The sequence below is a fragment of the Brienomyrus brachyistius genome, chromosome 14 (genome assembly GCF_023856365.1).
Source record: "Brienomyrus brachyistius isolate T26 chromosome 14, BBRACH_0.4, whole genome shotgun sequence".
Lineage (NCBI taxonomy): Eukaryota > Metazoa > Chordata > Actinopteri > Osteoglossiformes > Mormyridae > Brienomyrus > Brienomyrus brachyistius.
Window position 1 is genome coordinate 3755921 of NC_064546.1, and position 20330 is coordinate 3776250.

Sequence of the window (20330 nt, forward strand, 5' to 3'; positions counted from 1 at the left end):
TTCCTCACAGGAACCACAAACTGCGGTTTTCATCTTGTTCCACTGTAGCAGACCATCACTTGTGACCCCGATGGCATTTCCAGGTAGAAAATGAAAACAACTCTTCCTCACTTTGCAAACAAGTACTTTCTGTACTGAAAATAATAAAAAAAACAATACCATTTAAAAACCTGACCACAGACCAACTCGGCATCATAATAAGTTTGATTTAGATTGGGTTCTATGGGAAAACATTTTATTGCCAATTGTGTGTACTTAAGCCTCAAGCAATCATCCATGTACCCATTATTACAGGATCACAAACGGCGTGCTTTTCAGCGCAATCCCAAACCAACCTACGAGCTGTGGGAAGCTTCAGATCTCTCTGCCTACAGAGTGACCTTTTCCATTGAAGGGACAAGCCTGTGACATTTCAGTCCCAAAACCACTACACTGGGCACCCAAAAAGAGGGGAGGGATCCTACAGGGTCAAAGAAAATCCCAGTGAAGGAGCAGGAATGAGTGTGCCTGCTGGGAGGGCACCTGGTCACACCACAGCATTTGGCTTCCAAAAAAGACCCCCGCCCCCCCCCCGCCAGCACTCAGCCATTTTTGTTAATTTTCATCTGTAACAATGGAACAGTCCCTTTTTATTTACCAACATTTTCAAACTAGGGCAGCAAGAACATCACAACAAACTGCACATTGAAACGGCATAAAAAAAAAAGTTACCTCGTCCATCACATATCTGTATCTGGGATTTTCTGTTTTTCTTAACCATAAAAGAATAGGCATCGTCTAAAATGTAAACTTCTAATAAGCGCTTTTAGGACCATCGTTTTATTGCTGGTCGCTGAAATACACGGGATGTACATATTAACACGGGTTAATTAATGCTGCCTGTACAATACATTCTAACAATGCAGCGGAGCACCACGTTTGTTTTCTTGTGATGTGTAACAAAGGACAGGCTTTGCAGTGGAGGGGGAGGGAAACATACACTTCAATTTTTTGCATCTGGCAGTACAGCAGGAGAAATAAAAGTGTCGTGACTAAAATGGTTTTTAATCGGTTAACACTATCTAAATCACATTGCTATTAAGTCTACATGATTTCAATACGGCTGTACGATACAATTATACAAAAATGAGTTAACGGTAAAGAATACACCCAAAGGAAAAAAAATAATAAAACTAACTTTTTACAGGGAAGAAAAAAAAACTCTCAAAGTATGCATGTAGTACAGTAACTGCCAATTTTCTTCCAAGAAGAACCATCACAAGCAGATTTCAATCTTTTCAGGGAAAAAATAAATCACACATAGCATCACTAAGCATATCCCAAAAATAAGTGTACAATATGCACACTTGGGAAAAAAAACTAAATTAAAAAGAAATGATCTTTCTATGCAAAGGGGTGACCAATTGATTTCTTTGGGAGGTGTAACCATCTGGGTATAGGTGCGGAGTCCATCACCATGGTGAATAGGTAACCAGAAGCGGTGGGTTTTGACGAACACCAGCAACGTTGCTTCTCAGAGCTAAATGGGAAGGTTAGCTTAATCTCTACTGTTCATTTTTCCCATTTCCATACTTATCAAAAAGTCTTTAAGGTAAATTTCTTTAAAACTTTTTTTTTTTCCTAGAAACAATGTACAAAGGGGATTTCAGACTTTTTTTCTGAACACTTGCGTTAAGATGCTGCTGTGTACAGGGTTCGACGAGCCTTGGCCACCTGCTCCTTCCACTCCTGGCCATCGCCCCGGCTGGCTCACTGGTTGTTTTTGGCTTTAGCGTGTGTTAGGATGTGGGACTTCAGGTTGGTGGACTGGGCGAACTTCTTATTGCAGCCGTCGAAGGGGCAGACGTAGGGGCGATCTCCGGTGTGGATCCGCACATGGGTGCGCAAGTTAAAGTCCAGGGAAAACCTCTTTCCACAGCCCTCAAACGTACACTGGAGAGGCAATGCGAAGGCGAATGAGAAGTGCCACAAGGTTCCATCAGAACTTCAGTTATTTCTGGATAATCATTAGGACTTCAGTATCACAATATATTATACTTTCTTCAAATGATTCCAAAATATTACCCAGGAGCAGTGCTCTGAAAGTCACTCCAACATAACCTGGTCTTAACATCTTGTTAAGAGCTAATCACCTACGTTCGTCTGCAAAACTGCCCCATTAATCGGAAGATACTATCATAGAACGGTTTTAAATTTGGGGTAATTAAAATAAATCAATTGTGCTTAATTGCTTGGGTGTGAGAAAATGCACTTTGGTAGAGTGTATGCAAGGACCCCCCCCTGCTCAGAGTGTACTCCTACCTGGAAAGGCTTCTCGCCGGTGTGAACAAGCTGGTGTCGCTTCAGCTTTGAGCTCTCCACGAAGGCTTTGCCGCATTCTGCACACACGTGGACACGTGGCCCGTGGGTGTGCAAGTGCTTCCTCATTGCCGAGTTGTCCCTGAACATCTTCGTACATCCCTGAGAGGCATAAAGGGGTCAATTACCCCAGGACACCTCAGAACCACCCAACAGTCGTGCTGTGCCAGGACTGAAAGCATTCTACCCACGGAAAAGAAACCCCACCATTCAACCTCCATTACTGGGCCCATCAAAACAACTCCACAAGACAGTACTGCAAAGACAGGGCGTCTCAAAATACAACATAAATGAAGTACACCACCCACTCAACGATCCAGGAGTTCTCAGGAGCACGTTAATGTGGTGCAGCGTTCCCACCACTTGGTGTCAGCTTAATTCAGCGCTAATCAACACCACCTTATTAGCGCGACGCTAACACGCCAGCTCTGTAACCACCTGGACACAAGCTCAGCAGGTTGAACCAGCAGGGGGCGCTGTAGGCGGGTCTCACTCACCTTGTGGGGGCACGCTATCGTACGAGGTGCGTCGTCCTCCTTTATTTTCCGTGGCTTCATCCTGTGGTGGAGGGGTGGGGTGAGAACGGTCAGTCTGCCAGCCTCTTCCAGGGGGGGATCTCCTGTCAGGCACCCTACCCCGGTCCTTTTTTTACCCCTAATATCCAGCCAGAAATTATGTCTGAGGTTATTTTATGATTAAGGCCGTTATGAGTGTCCACTGAAACAAGGACACTGGGAAAGCTGTTCCTGCGGCTTCACCTCTCATGTCTTGTGAATACCTTCACTTCTCAAACTTGGTCCTCGGGCCCCACTGCCCTGCTTGTTTTCCAGCTATCCCTGCCCCACACACACACAAGTCCCAGCTGTCTTACAGCTTCTGATTGACTGAACGCACCTGATCCAGGTAATCAGCATTGTGTGGGGCAGGGATAGCTGGAGAACAAGCAGGGCAGTGGGGTCTGAAGACCGAGTTTGAGAACCACTGGATTAAGTACAGCATTGCAAGACTGTGATGAGTAAACAAATTTATACGACTGGGATTCAAACGTATTTGGACATGACCATTATGTCATCAATCCAGCAATCCTAAAGGACGTTCTGGATTTGGACCAAACCAGTAAACGATAATCCTAACATACTGTCTAGTGCAGGGCTCAAATCTTAACCTCGATTCCAAATCCAGGCCTTGTTTTCAGTTCTCCCAGGTAGTTAGTTTAAAAAATACTGATTCTGATTGGTCAGAGGCTTCACACCTGGCTCACAGGTAATGGGAGGCTGGAAAGAGAGCAGTGATCGGACCTCAAGGACCATGATTTGAATAACCCTGGTCTAGTGTGTTTGCACTTCAATGTCTCTGTGGTCAGTAACATTTTATATTCTCACAAAGCTTAATCTTAATCATCTTAATCTGATGGTATAAATCATATCCGCACCACCCCAATCAAACAACTTCGTGTCAGATAGATGACTTAATGCCAATGATGGACAAATCCACCCCTATCCATCACAGCCGACATGAGGAGTCTGCGGCAGGCAGCCACACTTAGCCGTTTAAAGAAAATAAGCTGGAATGTGGACATTATTATTCTGGCAAAGAATTCCATCCGGGGAAACGGAGCCCCCCCCCCCGGGGACAGTCATCTGAAAATGTCTGCCCATACGTCCACTTTTGTCCATCTGGTGTGTGACTGGGTCACAAAACGCGATTCTGAAGAAGTGACACCCAGTGAGTTTGTTTCTAATGAAGTAATTAAACAGGCAGCAAGGTCTCACACGCAAAGTTTAAATGTAGAATGTAAGCGGTGGGTGTGACTAACGAACTGCACCATGCTATTCGTTGCTCCCACAAAAGGAAGATTTTCTCCTATTATGCTTTAGGAAATGCATGTTGGAACAGCTACAAAATCACTTGCACAGCTCTGCAGCACTGAGGCATGCATGGCAAGGTGGCAGAATCCAGATTGTGAGTTTAACACAAGTTCAGATCTGTGTCTCCCTTGCCAACACCTGATAAAATAACTCCATGGTTTAAGTTAATAATAAAGCAGGGTGAAGTTTCCCTGAGTCTGTTGCTCGCTCAAATTAGCCACAAACGTAGATCCCCTACTACCGTTCATCTTTTGCATGACACAAAGCCATTTCTGTACCTTAAGTCACTTATACAGACCCAACTGTGCCTTTTGAAGGGATTAGGGGTTTTCGTTTAGATAATCCTCCATCTTACAAGCAAGACCTCCTGACACATCCGTATTTGACATCTGAAACTGACATATGATTTGATTTTAAAGTGCCAATTTGCAAAAAACCATACAGACAATTCCCTTTCTCATCAATGAAGTTAAGGCCTGCCCCCACCAGCCCAAAAAGCCAACCTACATACGCAAACGACCCACGAGTTCCCTGACCAGGCTGCGGGTCCACAGTCCAAAAACGTTCCTACAAGAACTCACCTGGCAAACTCTGCCAGCTGTTTGGGGTCTGAGAGGTCGATGCCGGGGATGCCACCTGGGGGGAGCTTCTTCCCTGTCATGTACTCGGAGTAATCCGGGGGGGAGTTCTCCCCAATTATCTGCTCCTCCACCACAGTCTCATGGTCAATGTCCTTTTTGTCATCTGGAATAAGGTAAAAGTAGACAGCAGTGTTAATTACACCACAATTCAATAGGATCTCGATTGAGAAACACTGTTCTGCCCTATCTGGTCTTCAGGGAAGCCCAGACCTTGCTAAAGCAAAAATCATGGACCGTCTGGGGTTCCCCAGGTACCAGAAACACTGGGTTAGAATGTTGTTAGAACGTTTAAACCCTTAGAACTCAACACCCATTAACTGCACCCATCTATGAATGCAAAAGTATTTCAGAGGAATCCTGTACGCAATGAGGCATATATTAGAAACATTTTCCACCTAAACACACTTGTAAAAATAAACAAAACATAGATATTATTCAGATTAGACAGAAAACTGCATATTTGCTTCCACAATGATCCACTCACTACCCTCCAATTTCACAATTTATTACACGCCTATAAATAAAAGGATAGAAAAACACTAACAAAAAATAGAACAGGATGCTACATTAGGAAGCCTGATTTTTCACGATATTCACAAAAGCTTATGTATGTCTGATATCGAGCTCAATCAAAACAGCTGAAATAGAACGGATCCATTGTGTAACTGGAACCATGTAAACACAATGATGTGCTGCAGCGGGGACGTGTTTGAGGATAAAATGCAGACTAAAAGTTTCATTCTCAAATTTCACTTCACCAGTCGTAGTCTATGTAGGCGGACAAACAACAGTGATAAATTCAGCATAACACTAAAACCGTCTATTATGTCAGTTTATTATCCACTGGATAAACACAAAGCAATGCATTTCTATTTCTTTCCAATGTTAGAAAATAATAAAAAATATGTATAAAGCCATGCATTGCTGTCTATCAGATAACACCAACAACTTACTAAATGGATGCAAAATCGAAGACACTCATTTCCGCCTGGAACTAACCATGTATTCCTTCCCAATTCTAAGCTATAGAAAGGTCCCCAATGAAACCCCTGCATTCTCACATCACAGACATCTCAACATTTATAAGACTATATTTGTAATTCCTGCAAATGTTTATATTAGATGACACTTAAAATTGAGAAGTAGGCACAAGTAGTTTTTCCTCATAAAGGATGCTATGAAGACTGTCAACATTTACACATTAAATTATGACATTTGTGTAGCCCAGAATGTTCTGAAAACAAATCCATAAAGCACATGTACAAGTTATGTACAAATAATGTAATAAGTAGGGATGGGCCGATTCACATTTTTTCAGTTCCGATCCAAGAACTTTTAATAAACATATACAATATTTAAACTTTATACATTTAATACTTTTAAACCAGTAAATTCAAATTAAAAATGTTGGTCAAGAAATCCTTAGACAACCAGAAACATAACGTGCTCTTCCACCTTGTTTGTACATTTTGTTTTAAGCGTTTGAGACATTTGCAGTTCAGTTTGAATACCTTCCAAGAGAATACGCACAATTCTTCTCTTACTGACAAAACTGCCACTTACATTTTATTGCAATAGCAGCCCCTTGTGTATCACAAGCTGTAGCGAGTGCACAAAGCAGCCCAAGCTAGCGACTCCCAAAATTGCATTCACTTCGTTTAGTGGGGTTTTCCACTAAATGGTACATCCACCTCTCATAACTGTTTTTTTACAAAGATCGTAAAATCGCTGTGCTATGAAAGTTGTTCTCAGGGTATGTCCACACTAATATGTTTTCATTTAGTAGCTAGTTTTCTTCCAAGTTCCAAGCCTTCTGTCCAGACTACTGCGTATCTTTTTTTTCTCCCAGAAGCGGAGAAAAATTTCACCGTTGTCTGATAACTAATCTTCCTGTAAATGCATCAGTGTGGACGCATTGGTTTACACATGTGAACATGGAGGATGTACAGCACTTTCCGTACCTGGCATATGCCGTTTTGCTTACTTGTGTGCAGATAAATCGTGTTTTGCGTACTGTGTATGCTGTTCACAACTATTGTGAGGCTCAAAACAAACTTGGCTCAGCTCCAGTCTCAAGTGCAGCTCTAACTTGTGATAAAGATACCAGCCATTGAACATTAGAACAGTCAAGTGTTTTGGTTTGCAAAAAAAAAAAAAAAAACGTGCAAATGACACATTGTGCTCAAGCTACAACAAACAAGATATAAAGTGAGCCACTTCTAAAAATGTTATAAAAAGTTTGGTTAAATGTGCAAACGGAAACATCAAATATACACATTAACAACCCCTCATATACAATATATACAATTCCGCAAATGCTAAAGCTAATTATTTGTGTAGTTGTAAGCTACGTCATTTGCCTTTGCCAAGTTTTTTTTCCAACACTAATAACAGTGGTGTAGAAGCAGGTCTTTTTTTTCAGAAACTCCCGTAAAAAAAAAAGAAATAACTCATTAGTGCGGACGTAGCCTTAAAAGTGTAAAACACTTCCAGATCATCACCCTCTTATCTAATGTTTTTACGCTGCTCCTATTGCAAAAGGTATGCGCATGACGTCACAGCGGGCGGAAGTCACTGTGCTCACAACCGCAGAGTGGCAGCCTTAGCATTCAGCTTGAATGCCGCAAAAAGAAAATTTTAAATAGGATTGTTCAAATCGATTTAAGAAATGGGAGCTGTCTTTATAGACTGCTGAAAACTAAAGTAAGTATTGGATGTGGATTGGTCACATATACGTGATCCATCTGATGGATTAGTGTCGATACCGAATATCGGATTGGTGCATCTCTAGTAATAATCCTAATATCAAAGGAATAGAGACACGCTGAAAAACCAATAGGGTTCTAAGGCTTAGGGTTACATTTACTGCAATGTGTCCATGCTGAGAAATTATTTTCACAATGTGAGAGCTTTAGAGTCACGTCCAAACATGTAAAAACTGAAAATTAATCTATTTGTATTTAGACCTCTGATGAATCTAAACAGTCACTAGTTTTGCATCACCAATTACTTAAAAAAAAAAAAAACTACATTTCATGGCTGACAACCTGTCTACTGAATTGATAAGGCATAAGCAATTACAAAATTCCTTGTTTGATACTGTTCCCCTGTAATCAGCTTGCCAGTTACCAGTTGATTCACACATTGGTCCTAATAGTACCCATATGATGCCGGTTTATTGTCCTACAATAAAGTTACCCATGAAATATCATAGTGTGATTTCACATCAACCAAGTCATCTATTGTTGTACAGCAACCTAAGAAGGCTCTATGGAAATGAAAGTTTTCAAGATTCGAACAAAACGCAAATTCAGCATTTTACACTTAACTTGGGCAAGTCAAAACCCATGCAGATTTAAGAACCCCACCTGCTTATCGGCAAAATTTGTTAATATTTTTCATGCAATATTATGAAATTTTTGCTACCAATTTAGTCAAATGTATTTGAACTATCTATATTCATTTAGTTACACTGCTACACTACTGTTTGTTGTTATCTAGATAGTTGGGTTCCACTTGATTATATTAATTGCATAATTAACAGCCATTCAGACGAAAGACTTCACATGCTGAACACGGTTGGCTGCCATCACCTCCTTAATGCAGACAGACCATCTAAGGAAACCGTAAAGGCATGGTGAGAGTGTGTTGCATGTTCCAATTGGGTGAGCAACATTCAAATACTAACCCTTAACAGGACTTAGAATGCAAAGAATGAAGGCGACCAACACCCCAGCTCCAAATGACAGAAAGGACTCAGATCATGTGAAGGCACGCACACGCCTGGCGCAGGTCAAATTAAACCTTGTCCCTATTCGTACAGCCAGTCAGATATTTGCACTGTTTTAAAATGGGTACAGCACATGACAGACAAGAGTTATTAATCTGCATCTTGTGTAACTGATGATAATGATTTACATTTAAAAATATACTATTGGAAAAAACAACTATCCAGCTACACGCACATCTTATTCTGGACAGGTTTTGGGGGGGGGGGGGGGGGGGGGTTAAAGGCAAAGGTAAACCTGGATGTGGATGCCAGCCACACTAATACAATACAATAAAATGCCTTGGCCATTAAAATAAGAGTCCTCTTCAAAAATATCTTACTTGGTATGAGGTTTGTCATGCTTTATACAAATAATGGGCAAATTATTATTTTTTTTACCACTGAACATCAGACCCTGAGAACCCCCCACTAAAGTTGGCAAAGATTGTTTTGTTTCTGATAAATGAAACCCACAACAGGAAGTGTCTGGTGTCGGTTATTGACACTATATATTGGCATATATTTAAAGGCCTGAAACAGGTTGAGTATACATGTAGATTTATCAGAAATTTTTATTAATTATGCATCTATGTATGATGTTTTTTGTATGTTGTCAGCACCGTGGAGGAGTACCATACACTAAACACCATTCTACAAATGTGCAATGACAAAGGGTTTCTAATTTCTAACAGACCTGCTTAATGTACAGTAACATAAGATGTGAGAATCAGTGATTTTATTCCAAGTGTTTTTTTTCATAGTTACCAAACACGTGTGAGAAACTCATTACTCACAAACTCTGCTACATCCTAAATATGTACAAACAGCCACAAGACACTGACTAAAAGAAAATTCATTTGGGTGGGGAGTGATCTGAACTACACTTTATCAGACACTGCATAAATAGTGCTGTGAGTGATTGATTCTACCACACCGAGAATGATCCTCCTCTTAAAACTACATGGACCATGATGCTTGACACTATCACAACTCCTGTGGATTCAGTTTACTCAGCAGTTACAAAAAAAAAATCACTGGCTTGCAACTGCATCCTGTTTGCAGTTTGGCCTAAAGGAGGACTTGACACTACTCATCAGCCCCTTCTGCAAAGTGGAGGCATTTCTAGCTTTAAAAATCTGCAGCCACATGCAAAATGTTACAGGGAAGCGAGTGAGCCAAACCGGGCTATCTTGCTTTGCTTGCAAGGTCTGGAAACACCACAAAGCCTTCAGGGGCTACTGGGCCAGGCTGAGGCCCTTGCCATTTTCCACCTTGCTAAATTGAATATTAGCACATTTTGAAACGGAAATTTATGTTTACACCAGACAATTCTTACACTGGCACACATTTGGAGAATTTTACTCACTGCTAGAATTGCCAGCTGACTTTTACCAAATCCATAAACAAAAATGCAGTGGCCGGTTTAATATTTTTCAGCATCTTTGAAAGACAGTGTTTGCAACTACACATTTCTGATTTTTTTTTTTTTTACACTTCACATACTACAGCAAGGAACACTAAAAGCAATACATGTCATATCAAATACATCACAAATGCATTTATCACTGCATAACAACTTGCATGGTTATTTATGCCAATTCTAGGAATAAAAATAGCATATTACTCAGGAATGTCAGCAGTTGCCCTTGCACAGTTACGCACATGTGCAGCTCTATCATTACTAAACCATGCCGCTGAAACATTTAAGTTGCAGCAAAACAAGATTTTAGTCATTTTAATATTGTGCATTTCAAGATAAACTGATACATATTTTTTACAGTAAACTGAAGAACACATACAAAATGCCAATGTGAAAAGTAAAATTACCACCTGGCTTATTCAGAGTTGCCAAATGAGTACAACTGCAATTTAATACTTGTCACCATACAGCTTAACACCCTTCCTGCCAACAGCGATTTAGCAATTTTGCTTTACAGCTGTATTGGCCATCCAAGTGACACCCGAATGAAAAAACACCAGTAGGAAATATTAGTAAAAAGCTGGTAATGAACAGTACACCCCCCCACCACCCACACACACACACACACACACAATAAGCAGGTTCTCACGGCGCACTGCCAACTACAGCATTCAGCACACTTGAGCAGAAATTTAGGGTAACCAATGAGCTTGTTTGACTTCCTCAAAACATATTTCCTACATTAAAAATGGAATAAGCATGATTTGTTAACTGTGCAGAGTATTACCCTAGCTTTATTTTTCAATGCTACTTTATGTTTTTAGCATACTGCAACTCTAATGTGTTTTGATGCTGCGCACAAACTATTTTGCAAGCCCAACAGGGGAAATGAAAGTGTCAGCTTGAAAGAGAAACCAAAATTCTATGGACAAATACAAAACAGCAGAGAGGCTCTGTACCTACTGAAGATACAGAAGTAATTCACCAAAATGACCAATCACATTCCATAGATTTTTTGAACAAAATAGTGGAGGAAAACATTACTAGTTAATATACGTTCACTTTATTACCCATCACGGAGTAATCTGGCAGGGACGTTAAAGATAAATTAGATTAAATAATAAAACATCGGAAAGGGACCTTTTGTTCATTAGTGCAATTTAATAATCACTATATTGTACTACCTTTAAATTACTTGTTAACTGCTGCATGACCTCTTTTCATAACATACAATGAAAGAATCCAATTATATCCAAATTCTGCATATATCAGAATTTCTACACACACTCCCTCTTACAAACATGCATCTTCTAAGCACTTTTCCTGGTCAGGGCCCCAACCAGGCCTGGAGTCTAGGTCAGGCAGCATATGACAAGTGTGGGGAATACCCTGGATGGGGTGCCAGTCCTTTCACATACACAGAGACTGCATTCCTACTTTTTTCCTTCTGCAAATATAATCATTCCATTACAAGTCCTATTAAAATAAAAGATATTGTTTTCAGCATGTACAAAAAAAATAATCTATGTATCCAGCTTATCAACACAACCATTCTACTGCAAGCAGCACAAATATTCTTCAAACCGAGGTCAACTTTAGGGTTTTTTTTTTTTTTAAAAAAAAAGATCTTTGACCAGAGATTGAAGGGGAACAACCATCCAACTGGACACAGAAACAACTAATTAACTGTTAATCGCTCATCTCCTGCTGTGTGACAGGCACTACAAGCATGCCCAGAAATTTCATAGCACGACAGGGTAAATCAAAATAATAATGGACATCTATGACATTATTAAAAAGCAGCAAAGTAGACCTCTAGACTTTCAAATGTTATATTACAATGACAGGGGGCAGCTTTACATATAATAGGCCAGAGGAAACATGACAGGCGCAGCTTTAAATACGCAAGAAATCCGTAACAGAACATAGCAAGAGTGTAAATAGAATGTCCGTAAGCTGAAATCCTGAACTCCAGCATGGATGCATGCCAAGTCCAAACCAAACCTGTTTTCTGTGAACGCTCACGCATGCACACCTCTCGTGCTTAGAGCTGATCTGACGCAGGCAGCAAAGTGGCACAGAAATATTTCAAACTACCAACATTACGGTATTTCTGACCGGACCAAGGAGTGACTCATTTTAATAATTATTATCCCATGCTAAAAGGAACAGCACAAAAACAATTTGTTTCTTACCACGTCAGAGTTATCACCCACTGAAATACAACAGCTTAATCTCCATTTTAAATCAACGAATTATTTGGAATAAAATCAGTGGATTCCACGATTAAGTTATTTCCTCTGAGACTGGTCTTGAAACACACCAACGTATTATTTAAGATTATGTTGATCTATTAAATGACATACAAAGTCACTTTAGGACAAAGTTGATTAATCTCCAAGTTTATTAATACGTAATGCCCAATATAACATTTGTTTATGCTTCATTGGTTATAAAATGAAAATTGTGTTGGCGTTCGCAAATACATTTCTTACTTCCGGAGAAAAATCCAGACAAAAAAGCAATATATAATATTTCAAATTTGGCGGTGATTTATCCGCACGCCGTCGAATGTACAGACGCTCAACCAATGCTAGTTAGCAGGGTGACACCGATAGAAGAAAAACAAAAACATCTAAAAATGTGTAGGAAAGTGTAGACATAAAACATAAAACTGCTAACCAGCTGGCAAAACATAACTATAACGGTCACCCAACCGCAAATACACAGCTAACTCAGTTACCCGTGTAGCTAAGTATAGGACCAAGAGCGTCGCGCGAGTCCCCTTTAAACTGGTCATATAGTGCTAGGTAGCTAAACGCTTACCTATGAAATTAACCTAAAATATTCTTTAACATACGTATGTATATAAATTTCAAACTCCGGTTGAACTGGGGAGGTTTGAAGGCTACCCACCGCGGTAAGGTTACGTTAAAGCCCCGCCGCCTTTCCCGCTCCTAGCTCCCCCTCCCCCCCACTAACCGTTATCTCCCTCTGCGTTAAACTGCGCCATTGCGGCCTACCCCGCGAGCCAGCAGCAGCGCGCTCGCTCGCTCACGCACCCGCCGCCATCTTTCCCCCGGCCGCACCAACGCCATTTTTTCGGGCCGCCATACTGGACCGGGGGGGAACATGGCGGCGCCCATCAACGCATAAAAAAACATGGCTTCCCTTCAAAACAAAAACATTTCGAATCGGGCGACATTAAGGGCTGCACGGAGAGCGTTTAAAAAGCACCTGCCGACGGCGGCCTAGCCCACGACATCAAAAGCCAGTCTCGCACAGGAGGACAACGCCCTTGCAAGGCCCGCTTTGTTAGCGTAGACGGAAAACAATGTGTGGAGAGAGCAGGTCTCCCAATGAAATCGTGCACTTACCTGATGCCCACATTGTAACTGAAAACTCCCCTTCCAGAGTCTTTATTTGCACTTGTTTCTGTTCCCATTTTCTTCCGCTGGCCTCTGCTGCACTAAGGTAGCTTTTTTTACCCGCTTTCTTCCCACTGCCGCCTCCCCCTTTCTTCATTCTGCCCGCCGAAGAGCTCTTCCCGGCTACGGTAACCAGAGTCTGCTCGATATATTCCTCCTCGGCTGCAGGGACCGGGACGGGTATAAGGATTTGGTCCTCGAAACCGTCATCCGCACGGAGGTCTGAGTCGTCTCCACCGACTACCTCTTCCCGTGTCTGCACTAAGATCACCTCTTGGTGATGGTGAACCTGGTTCGGATCGTCTGTGACTAGCGGCTGTAGGGCGATCATGGGCTGGTGGTGCTCGTCGTCATCGTCTCCACCGACCACCGTCGTCTCGATGGTCTCCACCGGTATGGTCTCCACTTCTATTTCGTGGAGTTCGACTATCTCAGCCGGCATCTCTGAGCCGTCTGTTTCGATGTAGAGCGTGTCGCCCGATGCCATATTGGATTCCCCCGATTGCTCTCACACTCGCACTGTTCTATTGCCGACCCCCCCCCTCTCTCTGATCTCTTTCCCTTCCTCCTTCTTCGACAACACAAACTAACTCCGTCCCACATCAACTCTCGTCGCCACTATGCTCTGGATACCAGATCTCGCGAGACTTGGCGTTATGCCCATGGGACATGCAAATGCAGAGGAGCTGCTCTCGAGGTGCTTCGATCGCGCAATTAGTCCTTTGATCTTTTATTTTAATGACTATAGGGATATGTCATACATTACGCTTGCATTTTATGGGCTGTCGATGCAGATGGAATTATCCAGATTTGTGGGTTAACGTTGCGTAGTGCCCTTCTGTTTTGGGGTTGCTTATTTCCGTATGCTTTGTGCTACGCGTTAACGACCGAAAAAATAAATTGCATATCATTTTTATTTTACAATGTAAGGATGAATATTAATATTTTAGTATATTACTATTTTAGTATAGATACTGTGTTATATTTGCATTCATTCGATTTTTATGCCGAACGCGTCGTTTGTCATTATCAACCAATAACCACGACTGGCCGCTACTTAAGACCATAACAAAACGCAAAATGGGATTTGTGTGATAGACCACTAAGTGCTCTTCATTGACGGTGGGGATGTTAAATTGCCACTGATTTCACTCTTCCCCGTGGATTGCATTCTGCTTTGTGTGACGTGACGAAATGGGTGTTGAATTGTTCTGTTTCAGCTGAAAATTGTTTATTGCCGTAGCTAGTTTATATACTATTGTGTCCAGAGTTTGTCGAAATGTAATCGTTTTTTTCTGTTAAAAAAGGACACGACATTTGTTTTTTAAGAGTTTCCTTCACTTTTTTTTCAATAGAGAGGTACCTTATTGTACTAGGATGACTATCTCTTTTTGTGTGTTGTTCCTATTTCTTATTTATTACTTTAACTTATGCTGCTAAACTTTTTCACTATTTCTGTAATAGTGATAATAAAGATCTGTCTTATCTATCTTATTGTGAAGCGACTAGAATTAAGTTTCTAATATCTGTCATTTCCTAATTGCATTTGGTTAGCTGATATTTCTGTTTATTTAGTTCACTGTTTTCCTGGGATGTTTCATATTGAGTCCTTTCCTTAAGTATGACAGCAGGGCTCTTCCTGAAACTAAAACTTGTAACCATCAGTCAAAAAGTAATGTCCTACACTGTTACGCCACCTGCTGGTCTGTTTATTAATTCATTATGTCTTCTGCCAGATGCTTTTACCTAAACCAGGGCTTTTCAAATCTGGACCTCGATTCTAAATTCGGGCCTTGTTTTCAGTTCTTCCAGGTAATTAGTTTAATAATTACTGATTCTTATTAGCCAGAGGCTTCACACCAGGCTCACAGGTAAAGGAAGGCTTGAAAGCCAGCAGTGCTTGGCCCTTGAGGACCATGATTTGAGTAGCCCTGACCTAAACCTTTCTTCCCAGATTGATCATGAGGTCTAGTGTTAGTACAGCCGGATCTAGAAATTAGCAGGGGTGGGCATTGTCTGCTCTGCCCACCCAATTGGTCAACTGCAGCCTCTGAATCTGCCAATCATGTTTATTTCATTCGTCCCATCAGATATTCTTCTGCGGATCATTTGTAGTCACCTGTGAAAGAGGGAATGGAATTTGACCTAGTTCTTATTAAAGCTGCTCCCCGTTAAAATGTATCTTTTGCTGTTGTAGTTTGTTATAATGTTGTGTTGAATAAAGATCTTTACTAGTTGTAGTTTAGTTAACTGTTAGATAGCTAGCTAGTTAACATTACTGTTGGCTACAAAGCTCAAGAGAAAGGTATAGTGGAATCCCCATATCCGCTGATTTGTTAACCATGGTCTCAGGGTAATTTATAAATGAAACTTTACCATAGTTATACAAGTACACAAAAAACAAGTTATTTATTATGACTATCCACAGTTTTGAATCTCCATAGTAGGTTTTAGGATGTATCTCAAGTGGATATGGGGGCACCTACTGCATTCACAGTTTGCTAACGTTGATATCAGCGCAGGGTTGCCAATTTTGATCAGCTGCCTGGAGTGAAATTTTCAGTTTGAGACATGTCTGGGCACACATTTACATGCATTTATTTACATGTATGTAAGTTTTATTACCTTGTAAGTAGTCTGTAGGGTTTGCAAACTACCTGAATGCTTTTGATGTAGCTAATTATGGTTTATAATGGAATAAATGTAGATTTGCCATAAGATTTCTTGCGTGAGAGCCTGAAAATATGAGTGTCATGCCAGATGGGTGAGAGTTGGCAACTCTGTCAGCGCTCGGTATAAATAAAGTTGCCCGGCTAGATAGATTACCTGTTATAATTTACTTAAATTAGTCATACACAACCAAAAACAACACCCAACAATTTTTGATTCCCAAATCAAAGCTTACTGCCAGCAGTTCAGTTACAGCTGCTCTTAGCTTGAAGAACAAGCTTCGGGTCCAGTGCCTTTCGAACCAAGTGGGCTGCTACTGCAGGCAGTTCAGGCAGTAATGTTACACCTTTCCTGCCCTCTTTGCACCAGCGCAGTGCAGGTCGCTTCCAAAGTCAGTTTGTTTATGGTTTGGTAATTAGCTTTTAATGTTTTTCCTGTTTAAGGAGCATCTTTCTAGTACAATAGTGTTCATATTACATATGTTACGGTCTTATATTCTTTTATACCAGTTCATGAGTTTGAGTTCCAAATTTGCCTTTAATATGCTTGTAGATACGCTTATGTTTATGTTAAATTTATGTTTGGTTAGCAGAGATTTAAATCCAAAACGGTACAGAAATCGAAATATTATTATTAATATTCATCTTTCCTGATCATACAGATGACTATAAGAGTATGTATAATGAAGAGTTCATAAATAGTTCAAATATAAAATATAAACATACTCATGTGAACCCCCTATTTCTCTGGTACTGTAACAATGCGTTACTGCACTGCAGTGTAGTCCATTGTGTGAAATGCTGCCCACCCAAAATTTCTAATTGCCCCCCAACCTGAGCAGTCCAGATCCAGACCTGAGTGTTAGATGGTTCAGTGAAGGAGGTGGCATGTACAAAAGGATTTCTGTAAAATACTTTCCACATATAAAAGCAGCTGTTAAGATTTCAGATATTTTAAATCAGACAATGCATAATTTTACATAAATGTAAGCAGGATAGATTAAAATCTCAATAACTTTTAAATGAATTTGAAATCGCTATTACCGGTAAAAGTTGCTGACTGACTCAAAAACCAGTCCCTTAATCCATTGTTTCCCAACCCAATCCTTGAGAACACAGACAGTACATTTTTTTGCTTCCCCTAGCTCCTTGCCAGGTGGTCCCTACTGGAGCTGGGAGGAAGCAGAAACACAGATGGTCTGGGGGTCCCCAAGGATGCACTGCTCGATGTGTACTCTGGAGTTTAACCAACCGTGTCCTTGAAGGTTAGTTAGTGGCAGCCCCACAGTGCACTTTAAATAACCTATGACATACATAGGAAACATGACATGCCATAACTTCATGACTGTGAGTGTCCCAGTTGTCTACTGGTGATGGGGTCTGCTTAGCATTGAGGGCTTTTTTTTATTATTTAGAAAATTCTGAACTCATCATTATTAGTTGATCTCACCTTTGCTTTCAGTTGTAAATCTTGTAGGTTAACATAAAACCTGTAAGCACTGCAGCCCTCTGCATATCACCATGCAGTGTTCCCCAGCCAAAATCACCCATAATCAAATTCCTCAGAGCTGTGGTATTTTGCAGTGGTGGATAGTTCTGGTCCTGAAAGTAAAAATTCAGACCAAGATTCTGTTTCAACCAACCAATTGACTATAAAGAGTCAGAGTCACAGGTACTCAAGTAATTGGTTGAAACAAAACACTGGTCTGGATTTTTGCTTTCTGAACCTGCACTATCCACCACTGCACTTTTTTTTTCCTCATTGCAAGTCGGTGGATAATGCTAAAAGTGGTGGCCATTTTGGCTCAGATTTGCTGCTCACTGTAATATTCTAATTAGAGGTCTTGGTTACCAGTGGCTGCTAAGTGATAAAACAGGCTGACAGAGAAGCCACTTTTGCATGTCCACCTTGTACCCAGGGGGTTGTGGGTAAGAATTCAGATCAATTTGTTATCCTCTCCGTGAACCTGGTTATTCCTCTCCAATTTGTTATCCTCCGACTTTCTTTTTATTTGCTTCATGTTATTGTATTGAATGCTGAATTCTGTCCCTTAATCCACTGACTAGCGAGTCAAAAAATGTTCATAAACTCACTAAATGTAAAACACCTCTCGAGGGTACTAGTATCAATTTCATGTTCACTCTGAAGGAGAGTGGTGTTAGAATGTAAAAGAAACGTGCATATGATTATTTTTTTGATCAGTGGTTTAAAACCTGGATTGCACTTAGATGTGGAATTTGCTGGAAAAACTGGAACATCTGAAATGCATAAGTAACTTTATTTAGCTTTAATACCCAAAGGCATGTTTTTTTTCCCAGTGATTTCATAACTCTGGTTCTGTGTGAGCACTACCCACAACATCACTAAAATTCTTAGCTGAGCTAATTAGAGTTGCAACGGGAACAATTTAGTCTTTCTATGTGGTGTTGGTGTTGCTCGGAAGGGTTTACGGACAGCTGCAAACCAGCAGGATCTGGGCTGATGACTCCTAATCATCACAACCAAGACAATACCAGGGGTTTGCTATGCTCTTCAGCATATTATTTGTGATGTGTTTATTGTCCATTTCTGCAATTTTTATTGAAATGCAGAAAATATCAACTGAACCACTAGATGGCACATATCTCCTGTATATAACTTCTTATCACAGCGGTGACCAAAAGCTTTGAGAATGACACAAATATTAATTTTCACGAAGTCTGCTGCCTCAGTTTTTATGATGGCGATTTGCATATACTCCAGAATGTTATGAAGAGTGATCAGTTGAATTGCAATTAATTTCAAAGTCCCTTTTTGCCATGAAAATTAACTTAATCCCAAAAAAACCCATTTCCACTGCATTTCAGCCCAGCCACAAAAGGACCTGCTGACATCATTTCAGTGATTCTCTCGTTAACACAGGTGAGAGTGTTGATGAGGACAAGGCTGGAGATCACTCTGTCATGCTGACTGAGTTAGAATAGCAGACTGGATGCTTTAAAAGGAGGGTGATGCTTGAAATCATTGTTCTTCCTCTGTTAGCCATGGTTACCTGCAAGGAAACACATGCAGTCATCATTGCTTTGCACAAAAAGGGCTTCACTCACAAGGATATTGCTGCTAATAAGATTGTACCTAAATCAACCACTTATCAGATCATCAAGAACTTCAAGGAGAGAGGTTCAATTGTTATGAAGAAGGTTTCAGGGCGCCAAAGTACGTCCAGCAAGTGCCAGGACCGTCTCCTAAAGTTGATTCAGCTGCAGATCGGGGCACCACCAGTGCAAAGCTTGGTCAGAAATGGCAGCAGGCAGGTGTGAGTGCATCTGCACGAACAGTGAGGCGAAAACTTTTGGAGGATGGCCTGGTGTCAGGAAGGGCAGCAAAGAAGCCATTTCACTCCAGAAACACATCAGGGACAGACTGATATTCTGTAAAAGGTACAGGGATTGGACTGCTGAGGACTGGGGTAAAGTCATTTTCTCTCATAAGCCCCCTTTGCGATTGTTTAGGGTATCCAGAAAAAAGATTGTCCGAAGAAGAAAAGGTGAGCGCTACCATCAGTCCGGTGTCCTGCCAACAGTAAAACATCCTGAGGTCATTCATGTGTGGGGTTGCTTCTCAGCCAAGGGAGTGGACTCACACAATTTTGCCTAAGAACACAGCCATGAATAAAGAATGGTACCAAAACATCCTCTGAGATCAACTCCTCTCAACCATCCAAGAACAGTTTTGTGACAAACAATGTCTTTTCCAGCATGATAGGGCACTGTGCCATAAGGCAAAACTACATGGCTTGGAGAACAAACCATCGACATGTTGGGTCCGTGGCCAGGAATCTCCCCAGACATTAATCCCATTGAGAACTGGTGGTCAGTCCTCAAGAGGCGGGTGGACAAACAAAAACCCAAAAATTCTGACAAACTCCAAGCATTGATTATGCAAGAATGGGCTGCCATCAATCAGGATTTGATCCAGAAGTTGATTGACAGCATGCCAGGGTGGATTGCAGAGGTCTTGGAAAAAGAAGGGCCAACACTGCAAATATTGACTATTTGCATAAACTAAATGTAACTTTGAATAAAAGCCTTTTGACACTTATGAAATTGTAATTGTAATACACTTGTAATTATACTTCGGTATACCATAGAACCATCTGACAAAAGATCTACAAACACTGAAGCAGCAACCTTTGTG

The 20330-nt window shown here is 40.9% G+C and overlaps 1 protein-coding gene across 1 annotated transcript; it reads right to left on the bottom strand.

Annotated features, from left to right (window-relative positions):
* Window positions 1-218: 218 nt before the first annotated feature.
* On the bottom strand, window positions 219-14106 carry yy1a (YY1 transcription factor a). The gene is made up of 5 exons (XM_048974899.1): window positions 13434-14106; window positions 4808-4970; window positions 2856-2916; window positions 2302-2460; window positions 219-1932 (listed from the first exon to the last, which is right to left on the bottom strand). Exons 1-5 carry the CDS (start codon window positions 13969-13971, stop codon window positions 1750-1752), a joined length of 1104 nt encoding a protein of 367 aa, XP_048830856.1. The 5' UTR covers window positions 13972-14106; the 3' UTR covers window positions 219-1749.
* Between the last annotated feature and the right edge of the window lie 6224 nt (window positions 14107-20330).